This window comes from Sturnus vulgaris, chromosome 1 (assembly GCF_052056855.1).
Source record: "Sturnus vulgaris isolate bStuVul1 chromosome 1, bStuVul1.hap1, whole genome shotgun sequence".
Lineage (NCBI taxonomy): Eukaryota > Metazoa > Chordata > Aves > Passeriformes > Sturnidae > Sturnus > Sturnus vulgaris.
The window spans coordinates 144,694,302-144,710,834 of NC_142243.1; the positions used below are offsets into that span (position 1 = coordinate 144,694,302).

The 16,533-nt window shown below is 41.7% G+C and overlaps 1 protein-coding gene and 1 long non-coding RNA gene across 2 annotated transcripts; both read right to left on the reverse strand.

Moving 5' to 3' along the window:
• Window positions 1-510: 510 nt before the first annotated feature.
• DERL1 (derlin 1) lies at window positions 511-16,435 on the reverse strand. Its single transcript, XM_014870133.2, has 8 exons — window positions 16,098-16,435; window positions 13,992-14,103; window positions 10,752-10,816; window positions 8,245-8,271; window positions 6,159-6,254; window positions 5,452-5,504; window positions 4,183-4,293; window positions 511-3,115 (listed from the first exon to the last, which is right to left on the reverse strand). Exons 1-8 carry the CDS (start codon window positions 16,248-16,250, stop codon window positions 2,977-2,979), a joined length of 756 nt encoding a protein of 251 aa, XP_014725619.1. The 5' UTR covers window positions 16,251-16,435; the 3' UTR covers window positions 511-2,976.
• On the reverse strand, window positions 14,777-16,086 carry LOC148225571 (uncharacterized). Its single transcript, XR_015808449.1, has 2 exons — window positions 15,360-16,086; window positions 14,777-14,898 (listed from the first exon to the last, which is right to left on the reverse strand). It is a non-coding gene; the product is annotated as an uncharacterized LOC148225571 (long non-coding RNA).
• Window positions 16,436-16,533: the final 98 nt, after the last annotated feature.

The window sequence follows — 16,533 nt, forward strand, 5'->3', positions numbered from 1 at the left end:
CAGATGAACGCTGAGGGCTGGAAGAGTCAGAGGATGCTCAATGTGTCCATCTCCAAATCAGTTTCAGTAAGAGCCTCAAAAGGAATTCTGGCAGCTGTGCATATCAGTCCAGAGAGAGAGGGTAGTGCAGAATTCCAAGCTTACCTCTAGAAAAGTAAGTGATCTGTAGCAATCTCACAGAGTTTGAGGGTAAGTAGAAGGATGCTTTCTCCCAGATGACAAAGGATTAATAATCAAGTATATAAAAACCAGCTGTAAAATGGTAATAGCCCAGGAAGGACACCATCTGTCAAAACTCATGGTGTAAATAGAGACAAAGAAAATTACTTTATGATTTTGCAACTGATCAGAGGAGACAAGACTCCCACCCAAAAGCAGGTCATATTTGTGAGTACTTTTATCAACAGCAGGAGATGGTGTGTCACAGTACAGCTGTCAGACAATACTCACAGACCTGCAGATCACAAGGCTTGTCTTAACCTGAAATACAATTTAGCAAAACAAAGACAGTAACAGAGATTAAAATTTTAATTTAAAACTTTGCCAACAAAAATTGATTACAAAAAGGGAAATTATCTGTACAAAATAAGAAAGGAGGTACTCATTTTAACAAGAGACTGCCATTATCAATGTGTGTGGGGGGACAAACAGCAGTTCAGGTCAAGTGACAAACTGAGAAACAAACAAACTGAGCTCGTAATATGAACTTCTGAAGTGAATTTTCCATAAACAAAGTAAATTGACCTGAAGCAGCTCAGAAGCTAATCAAGGTTTATAAGAAGTCTATTTTCCTTGCAAACCTTTTCCTCTTAATTTAGAGAAGATAGCAGAAAGGAAGACCCCATGCAGTGGGCCAGTGCCATGCCTTTTGCTGTGCTTCCTCTCATTCAAGCCTTCCTTTGGGCCTTTCATGCAGAGATATTCTGCAGTTTAAGTGTGCCAGGGGTTTGAGTCAAACTACTGCATCTTCACTTAAAAGTTGGGTCCCGACTCAAAATGAAGACAAATGCTTTGGAGACTGTTATATTCCTATGACTAAAAACACTCCTATCAAAATGATGATTCTCAGACTATTCAAGTCCACATCAAATAACAGCTGCTGGTCAATGATAAATCTGTATTTACAACACTGCACTCCTCTTTTCTACCTACCATTTTACACAAAAAGACGAGCATCTTTAAAACTCATCACCAAAGAGACAAAAAAGGCAGGTGATTTCTGAACTTCAAGTTCTTGTGAAACTTAAGCACACAGTATGATCATTACCAGTTTTCTACATTTCTCCATGAGCCTAATCAATAAACTGAGTTGCAGTGAAGGTATGGAACACGCATTTTTTAAAATTTCCAGTCTAACTGCTTATTTCCTACTCAGCTTTGCATCACTTAGTATTTACAAGTTTTTACACCTTCAGAACCCAAGTTTAGTGAAGAAACAAAGTAGTAATAAAAATGTATCAGCCCAGATTCACTTCACCTACTTACAGTTACCTGAGATACCTAAGCTGGGGCAGAAGAGCTTTCTATGCCCCACCTAACCAGTAAAACAACAGACAAATGCTAAAGGGCAATTCAGTCAGACTTGAACTTATCCTAATGACAACGCTCTTCCTCCTCCAACTATAAAACAAAAAGTGAGCAACTACATTCTGACTTAAGAAGTCTTGGCTAAGCTTAGAGTAATTGTGTTCCTAGCTGAAGTTGGGTTTATGTAAAACCTAAGCCTTACTTGCTCACTAGCACCTCCCAGCTAGGGAGGTCAGGGACAGCTGTCTTGTAAGAATGCTGTGAGACATGCACGGGTCCTCCTTACAGCTGGGAAAACTGAGATAAGTTTGCTCAAGAGCATGCAGTGAGTTAGTAACAGGCTGGCATTACAGCTTCCTGGATCTTAGCCACATGTTCTGCCCATGGGAACCCAGTGCAAGGAAAACTACTGTACAGAATCATTCCCTTTTCCATGTCAAATTTTTTTACGGGAAAAAAGTACAGATACTAATAAACAGTGTATGCAATTTCTTATTTGTCAATGAGAGTCCTGCAGTAACCTGTTATGTTGTATCTTTACCCTGCAAAAGATTATTTCCAGCTTCGATTCTTAAACACCTTAAAGCTTTAAAGATTCAGTTAAACAATGCTGCAGTCAGTACCCTTAACCACAACGTTACATTTTCTAGTTTAAGCAGTATTTATGCTACCCAATTTGGCAATAAAAGAGAAACCTTGAAGCCAAGAATTCACAGATCTGAGGGGGAAAAAAACATGCCAGACTTCAGTTTCACCAGAACAAGCTTTGTAACATGCCATGAAGAGTTCAGATTTCAATTCTGTGAGTATCTGTTATTGCCATTTCAAATGAAAGTTCTCTAAACCTTATCCTTGCCCAGCCCATGATGTAGCACGTAGGACAAATGCTGCATGGCAAGAAACAGCTTTGCTCAAATCACAGCTTAATAACGAAAATGAAATATCTGTTTTATGAATGCAGCAGAGAGATATCACTTAAATAATGTTTCCAAAGACCCTGGAACTTAAGCACAGCTATGGAAGAAGTCAGCTTCCTAAACCTGGGGGCTAGTTTGAGACATCTGCCTCATACTAGATTCTTACTTTACTGTGGTCAACAAAGCTTTTAACATACCAGGCAACACAGAACACCACTAGCTTGTTCCATCACATCATGGAACAGGACAGCCAATGGATCCTGTTGCGACAGACAATACTGTATATAAAGAAGGCTTATTTTTAATGTCAGAATCACACTGGACACTACTGGCTAACCTGGAGCAAGATCTACATTTTTTCCTTCTGGAGTTTTTAATTTGCTCTTGAACTAGAAACATTCTTTCTTTCGAATCAGTTAAATCCAAGAGTACTACAGAGAGCTCAGTTCTTAAGCATGCTCTGCACCAGGAACGGTAGGCTCTATGTCCAATTGAAACTGAAGAGTTGCTGTTTTCCAAGGACAGGAATTCTTCACTGGTCCCCTAGCCGGAAACCTTGGCCCCAGTTGTGTCTTCCACCACCCTGCTGATCTTCTGCAGCCCTTCTCATGCTGGCAGGAGGGACACCAAAGCCCGACACTCCTCCTCTCCTATTTGGCAGCCAGCGGTAACTAAGAGAAACCAGAGGAGGAGGAGTTAGAGAAACAGCTGTACCTTACAGGTAAATGCCAAGACTGTGCTTTCTACTTTTCAATGCACTTCCTCTAAGCTGATACACTTCGTAATAAAAATGGTTTTTCCCAGTAGAATTTCAGAGAATTCCTTCCAAATCTAAGGCCTCAGCACACTGACAAATGGAAACACTGGGAAACTTCCATCTCTGGGATGTGTATGGTAACAAGAGAATTGCATAGAACCAACAAGATCGAGGGCAGTTTCAGAGCTGTTACTACCTTGAAAGACATTTTTAAAAACATTGTCTTCTAATCTTTATGGAAAATTAAGTTTACTAGATGGGTTTGCAAGCACAAAATTAGAATATAAAGCTTCCCCATTCATTGAAACTGGTACAGAAAGTGTAAGTCAACACTTTATGCTACAAAAAGGATTAACCGAGTTGCTAGAGTTTGATAGAGGAGGGATATTTGCAGCCCAAAAGGATGCAGACAAGGGCAACTGAACTATAAACTTTGGCTTCTGGTTATAGTATTTCAATGCCAAAACAATGAACATATGTCAGGAAAAAGCCCTTCAAAAACCAAGACTTGCAATCCCAGTGAGGGTGACTAGTACAGACTGCAAAGTAGAATCATTTATAGCCCTGAACAAGTCTACAACTATTATTGTTAGACATTGCTGAACTGTTAGCTACTATAACAATACATGGGGATACAGAAAACAGATCATTTACAGTATAAAACTTCTTTTATATACCATCTGATAATTGTTATGGAGTTCTCTTCACTGCAGCTCAATTCAGCAGCACAACTATGACATTTACTCTCACTCTTAAGAGTGGGTAAAGACATAAGCCATCCCAAGGGGCAACAAAGAACTCTCACATGGGCCATTTACAAGTACATTTTTATGACTCACCAGCTCAGTCAATATGAGAGTCTAAAGAAGGTTGACTTAACAAAGTATTTTACACTTTACGATCCCATGAAATATATGTCTGATGAACCATACAAAAAATTGGACCAAACAAATAGTGAGGTAAAGAATTAAATCAGCTTACAGGAACTGAGGTGTAGACAGAAAATTCCTTCCTCCCAAATCCATTGGATATTTAAACATTAAGAAGAAATACAGGTGCCCAACCAGATTTCCTATCAGCTCATTGATGACTCTGTAAAGCAAAAGAAAAAGAATGGTTTCACATACTGTCTTCTCTGAAAATAAATGAGTGACAGTTTTCTGTTCACCTGCCACCAGGCTTTGCCAGGGACGTGACACATAGAAAATTTCCCTTCCCTCAGCATTTTGCAGCTGCTTCTTTAGAAGGGCCAGTCTCCTGTGCCAACACGTCAATAGTCTGTTCCACTCTCCCTTCCAAGCCTTCTCTACATTCTGCATTGAAAACACAACTAAATACTTGTTTACACTGGGGAATTAGACCGTACAGTGCCCAAAATAATCATCTGCAGAGCTAGAGAAGTTACTGCTGTTTTCACTGGACAACCTGTCTCCTGCTGTACTGAACTGTTTTGTTCCCACTTTTGTAAATGCACTGCCGACTGGAGGCCCTTGAGTATCTTCTGTCATGCATAGAAACAGCAGGTATCTAACAGCAAGCAGTTTTCACAAGTGACAGATGAGTCAGGAGGAGGCACAGCCAGAAAAAGCAATTTGGTTTTGCTGCACTATCTCCTCCTTTTATAACTCAACCACAAACTTGTTATTGTTACTAATTATGTTACAGCGGCACCAAGAGGCTCCAATCAATGCAGGTCCCCAGTGAGGGGGCCCATACTGTGCACAGAGAGGATTTCTGCATCAGGGGGTTTAGTAAAAAAAACAAAACAAGAGAGACCAAAAAATTCAACAAGGGCTAATATGTCATGCTGTGGGCTTATTGCCATTTCCCCTTGTTTAACAAACTGAAAAAAAGATCAGGTTGGACAAGTCTATGAGGGAAAGAAGTAACAACGCTATCAGAGTTAAGCTAAATTTGTTTCTAAAACCAGTAATAATGGCTGGTTCCAGGGGACAACATCTTTCTTGAGTGTATGTTACTTTCTTAGTATGGAGAAGGCCTAATGCAGAGAGTTACTAGAAAACACACCAAACTCTCATTACTCTGCCCACATCTGCATTCTGTTCTCTAGTTCTCACATGCACATCTCCTCTTTGCTTTTATGTTAAATGACCACCATGTGACACTGAGCACTATGAGTCAGATCATACAGTTTTAAGCTATTTTAATATTACTCCTAAATTCGGCAGCAAGTTAAGTAGCTGTAAAAGCTTTTATAACTTCAAATTGGCCATATAAGTAAATACATACGATCCACCAATGATGTAGTTGAATCCCAGAATAACCCATGGAAGGTAACAGGCCTGAAAAGGAATGCAGTGGAGAGAGTAAGTACAAGTTAAGGATGTAAACCTGCTCTCAACTTCCCACTGCACTAATAAACATGATCATAATCTCAATGCTTTAGGCATTACACAGGTCCTGATCTATTAACTTAAGTAGATTCAACCTAAAGATGTTACTCCAAACTGAACAACCACTAACATTTTTAGACAAAACATACTCATTCAAACATTATAAGCAAATGTGCTTTTTGCACCCTATGCTCCACAGCAAGTTTGCATCTGGAACAAAGTCCTACAGTTTTTGGTTTTGAAAAGGTCTAGAAATGATCAAGCGAGTCTTCTCTAAAAAGATCTGACAGAAACAGCCAAGGTCACACAGAAAAAAAAACAATTTAAAATACCAACATTTTGTCCCTACAGCTTTTACCCAGGCTAATGTTTATCAGGAATTTTTTCCTTCTTTTCAGAACAATGAATTGTCAGGACATCTTTGCAGTACAGACACGCTGAGTGTCCACATGGAAGACTATGAACTTTGTCTTTGCTGCATCTCAAGGAGTATTCTACGTGAGAGTACAGGATACCTTTAATAAGAGAAAATATTTATATTTTGCCCCCCACTACACATGCACCTTGTGGGCAAAAATCTTTCCAATATACTGTCTGACATACCTTAAATCTTGTTCCAAACCAAAATGATACAATCATGTCTCTGTTCAGCTGGGCCCACACATAAAGTACTGACATGATGAGTGGAATCATCAGCAACTACAATATTTGAAAAAGAAGAAGTTACCATTACTTTCACAGAAGCACAAGAAACTCAGGCAAGAGGAGCTATGTTTCGGAAGTAGTTGGTAAGTATGGTACATCACTTAAGTCTTTCCAGATTGTCTCAGAACCTTTTCCAATACATGCCCTGGATCTGTTCAAAAACCATAAAGTTAAGAAGAATCTACTTGGTCATTCTTCTTTGCATCACCATGCCAAAGCAAAGGGCTCCAACCTGTGCCAAGCCAAGGAGCAGCTGCAGGGAACTCCTCTGCTCGTACCTGCACCTACAGCAGTGAGCCCTGTACCTGTGCCACAATCATTTCATGGCACCAACCCAAACACTCTCATCTGGGCCAGGCTAATATGCCAGATGAAGTGTTATCCATCCAACTGCCACCTATGTCCCCATCCTCATGAGAGCACCACAGGACCAAGGTGCTCCAGTCAATCCCAATTTCAGGGTACCACAGCCAGCCTTGGCAGAGCTTGGAGTTAACCTGTGCTCCATTGCCAGGAGCTGAGGTTCTTTCAAGCACTTCTTTACATTGACTGTATTAGCTAATGGGACTATTTCTAGTGAAAGACAGACAAAGCATTGCTTTAGCTATCTGCAGATTTCTGAACTGAAGGCAGGCTGCACCAGTAACATTTCCATGAACTGGCTGGATCCTGTAACCAGCTCCTGTGTTTGGAAAAGTAGTTAAAACTCATCCCTTCAGGGGTGCTGCTATTTAACAGATTCCACATTAAAGCTGGCATCCTGACATCAGTCCAGCCTTTCACAAGCCCCACGGTGCACTGTGACTTCCCACACAAGAACTTTAGTGTCTTTATTAAAACCCTTTTTATTTTACTGAAAAAAAGGCAGTATCTAATATCTGAACACATTTGACTTAGGAATTGAGATCTAGCTATTCCACTCTATCTTCTGATAGATTTTTCTTTGATTTCAACAAAGGCCACTCAAGACAAGTAAAAACTCCCTTAAAGAAAAAACCCACTTTTACATAAAAATATTGATCCTTCTTTAATTAATATTTTGTATGCAGATAAAAAAAAATTAAGTACCTCCTTAAAAATATATAAATCAATACAATCAGTCTAAAATTTGTATAATGTGTGGGCAACTCCACATGTTTTTCAAAAATTTGTGGTCTTCCCCACAGAAAAGTGTAAGTATAAAGTTATGGACAGCCCTAACACAATTCACTCCAGACCAGAGATGCATGATCACTGGTTTTGTCTACCAAGGAGCCAAAGAAGTGATCTAATAAATGCTAAAGTAATTCTTTATGGAATTCTACAGATATTGGTGCAGTCTTCAGATGTTGGAGACAGATGAAGATGAGACTAGCAGAGGCAGACTGAAGACATGCAGTTTGGACACACTCTGTTGTGTCCAAAAAACACTTCCCAATTTTCATCCCTAGTATTTGGGGAAATAAGAATTATTTCACTGAAAGCAGTTCTTAGGACCACTATTTTAATCATTCCTGAGGATTTTGTACTTTACAGTTCTGGTCTCAAACTTAAGCTGTATTTTCTCAAAAAGAAAAAATCTTCTGTTGGCAATTAAAAGGCACACTGAACTAAATTTGAGAAGATTAAAAATCCCAAGAATCATTTTTAAATAGAAAAATAAGAAAGCATATCCACATTCATTAAGAGAAACAATGCATAGGTGATATCTTGTGTCCTTTTTAGTAAAAGTCTGAGCATTTCCTGACTGCACAAAGACACAGTTTTTACTTCTTGGCTCCCTAACTAGGTTAGGTATAACAGTTAGATCCAAGCTTAATGCCTTCAGCTGAGGCTAATCCAATCTGAAAAATTAAAAATACACACACAGCAGCCCATTCTGATATAATCTGAACAACCTAGGTTAACTATGTTCTGAAGCTAAGCCAGTAAGGTTCTCTATAAAGTCATTAAGTAGTCATACTGTTTTGTACAATTATTATCTAAGAAACTGCACCACACTTACCTGCATGTCCATTACCAAGCCAGTTATCTGTCATTGCACCATAAAGGAAAATGCAGAAACACCTGAAAGACTACAACAATAAAAAGCTGCAGACACATGGAACACACATGCAAAGATCTTTAATAGTCAAAATTAATACTATACTGTTTTAGGTTAAAATTTCCAATGATCTAGAGATGTACAAACTTTGCTTCAATAACTGCTTTTTGGCAGCCTTTCAACTTCTCACTTCAAGTCATTACCCCAAGGGCTGATGGGTGCACTGGCTTTTCCTCCCTGATGACACTGGCTAGCTACAGACTCAATCAGTCCTTGCAGAAAGGCACATTAAAGTTTAACAACTGGATTCTTTCATTAGTTTAACACTGACACTTCGGTTTTCTAACTACAGAAATACCAGATGATTTAAAAAATACCAATATATTGCCAATGAGTCATAGAAAAGAAGCAATTTCTGAAAGTGCATCAATGCAGGCTTTTAATACTCCTCTCCCACCCTGGAGCTCAAATAACCTGTAGTAGTAACTGCTGAGTAGAAATAATCACCGAATGGTTTTAATATGATCAGGATGCTTTTAACACCCAGCATTTCCCCAGATCATGCATCCACGTTGGTCCTTACATCCCACAGGGAACAAGCAACAAGAAGCTTTTAAATGACCAGTTTGAGTCACGTCACAATTAGATTAATTAAATGCTCACAGCCAACAGCCTGCAATCATAAAGAAAACCTTCATCTTCATAACCACGTAACTAAATGCACCTCCTTACAGCTGTGGCTGGACAGGACCAGCAGGACTAGCAATTCCCTCCACATAGTGGAATGCTACTAGAGATAATGTACTGATAAAGCATTTCTACACACCAGCTCTTCTGGCTCAATCTGGTTCACACCGATGTCATCACTCCCTTTTTTCCACCTGCTGTGCCACTGCAAATTGCTGCAAGGAGGCAGCAACAGCACAAACAGAATGGGAGCATCTCCAAGGACTGAGGTTCCATACCCTCTCTTGCTAATCATACCAGTGCTTCACTGCCCTTACAGTGAGAACAGTCTTTCTTACATTTAAATGGAATTTCCTGTGCTTCAGCTCCAGACCCCTTAGCACAGACAAGACATGCACCTGTTGGAGTGGGACCAGACAGAATACTAGACAAATGGAACACCTCTCTTCTAGGGAAAGGCTGAGAGAGTTGGGGGACAAAATTTTTAGTAGGGCCTTTTGCAATTGCAGAAGTAATAATGGTTTAAACTAAAAAAGGGTTGTTTCAGACTAGGTGTAACACAGAAATTTTTTACTATTAGGATGGTGAAACACTGGCATAGGTTACCCAGAGAGAGATGGTGGATGCTCCACCCCTAGAAACATTCAAGGTCAGGTTGAATGGGGCTCTGAGCAACCTGATTTAGTTGAAGGTGTCCCTGCTAATTGCAGTGGGGTTGATAATCTTTCAAGATTCTTTCCAATTCAAACTACTGCATGATTCTATGACAACACCCCAGGCTGCACAATCACAGCTCTCCTAGCTTCTTCAGATGCTTCAACCCTTTACTCATCTTTGAGACCCTTCACTGGACTCTCTCGAGTACATCTACATCTCCCTTGGACTTGGGAACCCATACATCTCTCAAAGGCTGAGCAGAGAGGAACAATCACCTGCCTCAACCTGCAGGCAATCCTCTGCCTAGGGCAGCCCAGAGGGCTGGTGGCCACTTTGGCCATAATGGCACATTGCTGGTTGGTCAACTTTGTGTCCAGCAGGACACCCAGGGCCTTTTCTGGAAGATGCTTTGCTTTGTCAGCCCCTGGTCTGTCCTGGTGCCTGAGGCTGTTCCTTGCCAAGAGCAGGACTCTGAGCTTCAGCCTTTGCTGAGCTTCATTCCTGGCCAGCCCATTTATCCAGCCTCTAAAGATCCCTCTGAATGGTGGCACAACCACCTGGTTTATCAACAACTCCTCCCAGTTTTGCATTCAAGATCTAAAAGAAAATTCAGGTTGTACAGCACAGCTCACAGAAATGTTTCCCAGCATTCCCAAACCAACAAGCCCAGCTTCTTCAGGAAATTGTCTCAGAGAAGATATCACAAGACAGCTTTCACAGACTCAGATGACTTGTACCCAGCAGGTAAAGGATCTCTCCATGAATTTCAGGGAATGGCAGTGATTTGCATGGCAGCCTGAACACACTAAATTCAGTGCTAGCCCACACAAGAGCAGTTCAGCAAAGCAGCCCAGGCAGCACCAGGGACACTCACTCAGCACATGCTCAGCTCCGTGTAGGCAGAGCTCAAGTCCCTACACTGCACATTCGTGTAAGCACATTCTCCCTGCAAGCCACTCACTACCTTTTCAGGAAGGTTACACACTTTAAAACTTTACAAACTCGCCTAGGAACATTGGCTACATTTTAAAACTGTTCCTTGATAAAACCTGGTCTTTGAACATATTTCAGGCAGAAACAGGAGAACCAAAATATTTCTCAAAGTTTGATGATGAGAAGGATACAACAATGCAGATCCAGTTAAACAGGAGCATGAACATGTAATCTGCTGGCCTTCCATCAAAAGCCCCTGAAAATAAAAAGAATTATTATGAAAGGCACTGAAATTTTGACTAAAAATTAGGACAACTTTTATTTTTCAAAGTCTAAGAAAGCTTAGTTAATAACAGTTGCTTTGCATGCAGTCTGTGGTCTACGATTTTTTTTTTAATTTTAAAAAGCCTTAGAATAGCACAACCTACGGACTGAAAAATAAGACATTCAGCCTACTGCATTAGAGCACAAGCAGTGTCTATACTTAAAAAAGACCACACTGACTTTGGAGATAAGTAGTTTTAACTACATAAGACTTCAAAAGTGGAGTTGGACCCCATCGTTCATGTGAAACTGTGGGTTAGAAGCACAGAATAAGGAAATACATATGCACAGCAAAAGCAGAAATACCAAGTTTAATGACTGAGTCATGTGAAAACCAGCCCTTACTTAGGCAAATTGCATCCTCTTTGCATCATCTCATCAGACTCAAGAGATGCAATGGTTTTTATACTCCAGAAAAATAGCACACATGACAAGGAGGGTATACATGTGCAGCACATTCTGTTCCTTCTAGGCTGTACTGCTTGTCTAATTCACCATTCCAAATATTGTCAATTTTTTCAGGACACTGGAAACAAAAATAATAGAGTAACATTCCCTGCAGGTCATATTAAATGATATGATGTTCAGATGCTCAGTTGAGTTTGTGACCTGACAGAGACAAGGACTAAAAAATAACCCCCTAGCAACTCCTTGCAAACATGAAAAGCTGAAGCTCTCACTCTTGCTTAATGTGGCAAAAGGCTGCAGAGACCTCAGCATCTATGCAAGACTCCCATCAACTTTGATATAAACCCAGGCAGGAAAGGAAGTATTGCTGAGAGTATTGCTGAAATAGACCCAGACCAGTGAGAGTGAAACACAGTGACAGCAGGAATGACAGTGACACACACAGCACATCACAGACAACCTGAATTACATGCTCCTAATTAAACATCAAAATGCCTAGAAAGAATGCCACTGCTTAATGTGAGTACTGCTCAGCTTCATACAAGTATTCTTAAAGGAAGAAAATCTTTTAAGCATTAGCTTTTTAGAACAGCTTATGTAAAGCAAAATTACTAAAATACCAGTTTTATTGTTTAAGTTCAGCCATACAAATTGCATGACAGGAAAAAAACGTGCTTTGAAAAATATATCAGAAAGTTTTACAGCTGTAGAACTACAAAAACTGAAGGTTTTTCCCTTACTGTTGCCATACAACAAATAACAACAAATAAAAACAAACAAAGAGAAGAAGCTGACTAAGGCTGTAGAAATGCCAGCTCAGGAATCCTTCCAAAACAGGAAGAAATCAAAGCTATTCTTCTAAATTATTTTTCTTGTAATTATCTACAAGATTGCTAGCAAGAATATCAGACAAACCATTTAAGTTGACTTTTTGATGAACATCTAAGAAAATTGGACTATAAACTGCCAGAAAGCTCAGCATAGGTATGGAGTGAGCTCTATCCCATGGGTCCATTACGCCTGGGGCATAATCCAGTCATCTGGGAAGAGCTACAGACCCATAATCCCATAATTCATACAGCTGAGGAGTGAACTCCTGCATATTCTGCTTACTCTGTTGATAGCTGTTATGTTCTTTTCCAACCAAAGCAAAACAAAAACACATCAATCTCCCTTTCCTCTGGAAATTACAGGTCGGCCTGTTAGGAAAGCACAAGCACAGTACAAAGCCATACAGATACTTCTGACAGCTGAACTTGAACCTAGCAGGCAGCAGCAGTGTATGCTCAAAAACCATACACAATGCTGAAAATAGACGTTTCTCTTTCTCAGTTTCACAGACAAAAGGAGACATAGACCAATGCAGACTTCCACCACCTGTAAACATTATCAGCAATTTATACATCTTACAACTACAGAAGGATTCAGGCCTTTTTCGCAGAAAGAAGGGCAAACCTAAGCAAGGACTTAATTTATACCCAGAAAAATTACTGCAATATAAAAGAAATGCATTGGTTCAAATAACACAGATGATTCCCAGTTCCAAAATCCGGATCTCTTGCACAGCAGAAATTTACTCCCTTTCACTCCCTTTCATGAGATTTATGCCACAGCACAGACAACTAGAGCATTTTATAAGTATATCTGCAAGCAGCAATGTCTTCTAGTTTGCATAATTAACCAGGAACTCTTACTGCACCTACCTTTGCCCAGGCAGAACTGCCAGCACTCTCATGTGCTCATAAACTACTGCAGAAAGGTTCAAAAGGAAGCAGGAACCATTTCTAGCTATTAAACTAGTATTTAACTTCCACCAAGAAAACAACCAAATATAATCTGGCACCACTCCTCCCTTTCCCTGCTACTCTTCTTAAGACTTATATGTGATTTTTCCACAATACTCTCTGGATGACAGGTCTACCAGGGATCTCTTCTCTCTCATGGGACTTCCCAAACATCATCTTCCAATGCATTCCCCTTTACACCATCAGTTTTAAGACTCCATTAGAACTATACTGAAATTTTTGTTCACAAAGGCTTTCAGGAGTAGTCTGGCTTTACAAATACTTTAATTATTTATGTCAATTGAACCAATTTTTGTCTAGGTTTAATGAACTGGGCAGTGCAAAAGGAAACCAGTTTTGCAGCTACCTTGTACCAACAATCCTTTTTTTGAGGTAAATGGTCTATTATCTGATCTCCTTTTTTCCACTTAATTTTTCCCCTTAACTGAAAATCCTTCTATTCTCTTAACTTTTCCACACATCTGTTAGGCAGAGAGGTAGATTTCCTCTGTAGGAGATATCTCTCAATTCAACATAGACAACAGAATACCATAAATAAGCATCTCTATTAAAACAAGAAAAAACTGATATTTTCTCCCAATGGAAAAATCCATTATTACATCATGCTCTATCATTCTTCTATGATAAAAAATATCAGATATGAAAAAAGAGAGGTAAACATCATATTTTAATCTGTCTCACTCACTTCCTTAAATCCAGCAACTAAAAGCACCAGGCCCTCCTACTGAAACAAGCATCAAGAGTTCAGATCCTAAAAGGCCAAAGGGAAGGAGCCAGCCACAGAAAATCACTTTTCAGAGCAGTTTCACGTTGACCAACATAAACTGGCACAAAGAAGAGCTCTAAACTCCAGGCAGGGCTCACCAGGTGCATACAACTTAATGGTCAACATACCTGTTTCTAATCGTGACGAATATTGATACAAGAAATACAAATTCACCAAGTAGAGAAATCCTGTTCCAGGTCCCACTGGGAAGAAGAAAGTTGCTGTTATCGGCCGCCAGATCTGTCCAGATCAAAGAGAAAGATATATTTATAAACTGCAGAATGAACTCATGTGCACAGGCTTTTAATTCACATTCATTACTTGATAATGAATGAAAACTTGGAACATCAAGAAGAAGATTAAAAATAGTCCAAGTATCGATTGCTGCTGCTTCAGCAGCTTTTATATTTATGGCTTTTTTTCAATCCAGTAAGCAAAGCTATTAAGACTACAGCAGAAATAACACACAACTTTTCAAACTGCTTTCCATCACATCTTTGCAGTGGTGAATCTTTAATGTAGTGCAAAAGAGACTCACTGGCAAGGATGCTACCCTGTTTAAAAAACAGCCATACAGAACCCATTCTTCCCTGTTGAACAGAGGCCAAGGAACTCACAGCCTTTAGTGTACCATTCCAGACAGCACGTGTTACTCTGAGCATTTGGGATCTGCTCTGGGACAGTCTGACAGCTATGAATATTGGGCATAGCCAACTGCATGGGAGCACGTAGCAAGGACAGAAAATGTCTTGTCATTCATGAACAAGCTCTTCAAGCAGCAACATTTCCAAAATGAGTATCGGAATCCTGAACATCCCAGTTCAAGACGGAATAACAGAGTTAGAGGAAAAACCAGTCACTTATGCTACTAAATTGTGGGAACAATACATGAATCAAGATACAGAGAGAGCCATGGCTTTATTTTTTTTTTTATTCAGTGAAGATATAATGAGATAATAGAAATTTAAAAATTGAAATCTCTTCTCTTCCTTTGTTTTCAGTTCCTCCAGTGAGTGCTCTCCCCCAACACCGAACCTGTAACATCACAGCGCAAGGAAAACATGTCCAGTCTGAGACCACTTTTGATACTGCTATTGCACCCAGAAACACTGCATGTCTGACACCTCAAGGCATCAGCTGTTAGTTTACATGGACCATACCTAAGCACAGAAGCTGACAATGCCAAACAGAAGCTTTTTCAAATTCCAAACCAGAAGGTGAAAAAGATACACTCCGTTACAGAATCACAGAATAGGATGTTAAAAGGGATCACAGTGGATGATCTGGGCCAACCTCCCTGCTCAAGCAGTAGTTCTAGAGCACATGACACAGGATTGCACTCAGACAGTTCTTGAATAACTCCAATGAGGGAGATTGCACAGTCTCCTTGGTCAGTCTGTTCCAGTGCATGGTCACCAGGTTCAGGTGGAACTTCCCGTGCATCAGTTTCTGCCCGCTAGTGGTCCATCCTCTGACACCACCCTTCTGATACTTACAGAAACTGATGAGGTCCCCTCTCAATCCTCTCTCCTCGAGGCTGAACAGGTCCAGCTCCCTCAGCCATTCCTCTTTAGAGAGATGCTCCAATTCCTTGATCACCTTTGTTGCCCCCAGCAGTACCCGCTCCAGGAGCCCCATGTCTCTCTTGTAGCTCTGCCTCAAAACCTCCTGGGCCAGCTGCAGCCTGGGATGTTTGCACACCCTGCAAGCCCAAAGTTACAGCTCCCAAAGTCACGGCCACACGATGACACAGAGCTGAGCAAGTCACCTGTAGCTACAGCCATAGAGCTCCTTGGCACAACAACCCACCAGAACAACTCCCATAAAAAACGTAGGAAAAACACACCACAATGAGGCACAATACGAACTACAAGGATTCGGAGTTGCCAGGGATTGTCACTCTGGCAGGGACGCGCAGCCTGTCACCGCGGTGGGGGCCCTGGGCCTGCGGGCAAAGCACCCGGTAAATCCGGGCCCAGCTCGCAGGCCGTGTACAGGTTGAGCGGGACGGCGGCTCCACTCCTGTCGGAGGGGCTCCGGTCACCCTGGGCGCTGTCTCGGTACGCGGCGCCTCCAGTGAGGCCGGGGGAGCGGCCGGCCCTGCGCGCAGCCCCAGCGAGGCCACGCAGCGCGGCCGTGCACTACAACTCCCAGAAGGCCGCGCGCGCAGCGAGCACTGTGAACTACTGAGCGGGCGCCGCGGGGCACGCCGGGAGCGGTAGTGCGGCCCATACCTGGAAGCGGTGGATGAAGGCGTCAGGCCAGAGGAAAAGGTTGACAGGGCTGACGAGGCCGAGCTTTCCCACGAGCGGCACCGCGATGGAGCCGGCGAACCAGTAACGCGTGATCAGAGGGATACTTCGGAACCAGTCCCCCAGGTCCGACATGCTGCAGCTGTGCCTGGCCGCCGCCGAGGCCTCGCCACGGACCGGCCCCTGAAGAAGAGACAAGACGAGGACTCAGCCGTTCCTGCCGCCCAGTCACGGAGGGGGACCGAGCCAGACGTGGCGCCACCGAATTCGGCCGAGCCGCCGCCGCTGCTTCCGGCCCCGCCTCGGCGGCCGGGAGTCCCGCCCCGGGGGTGGGGCGGGGAGAGAGGCGCCGCTGGTGGGCGATGGGGCTGTCGGTTTAGCCAGCGTTCCCTTTCCCGACGGGGCTTGTAATGCTGCG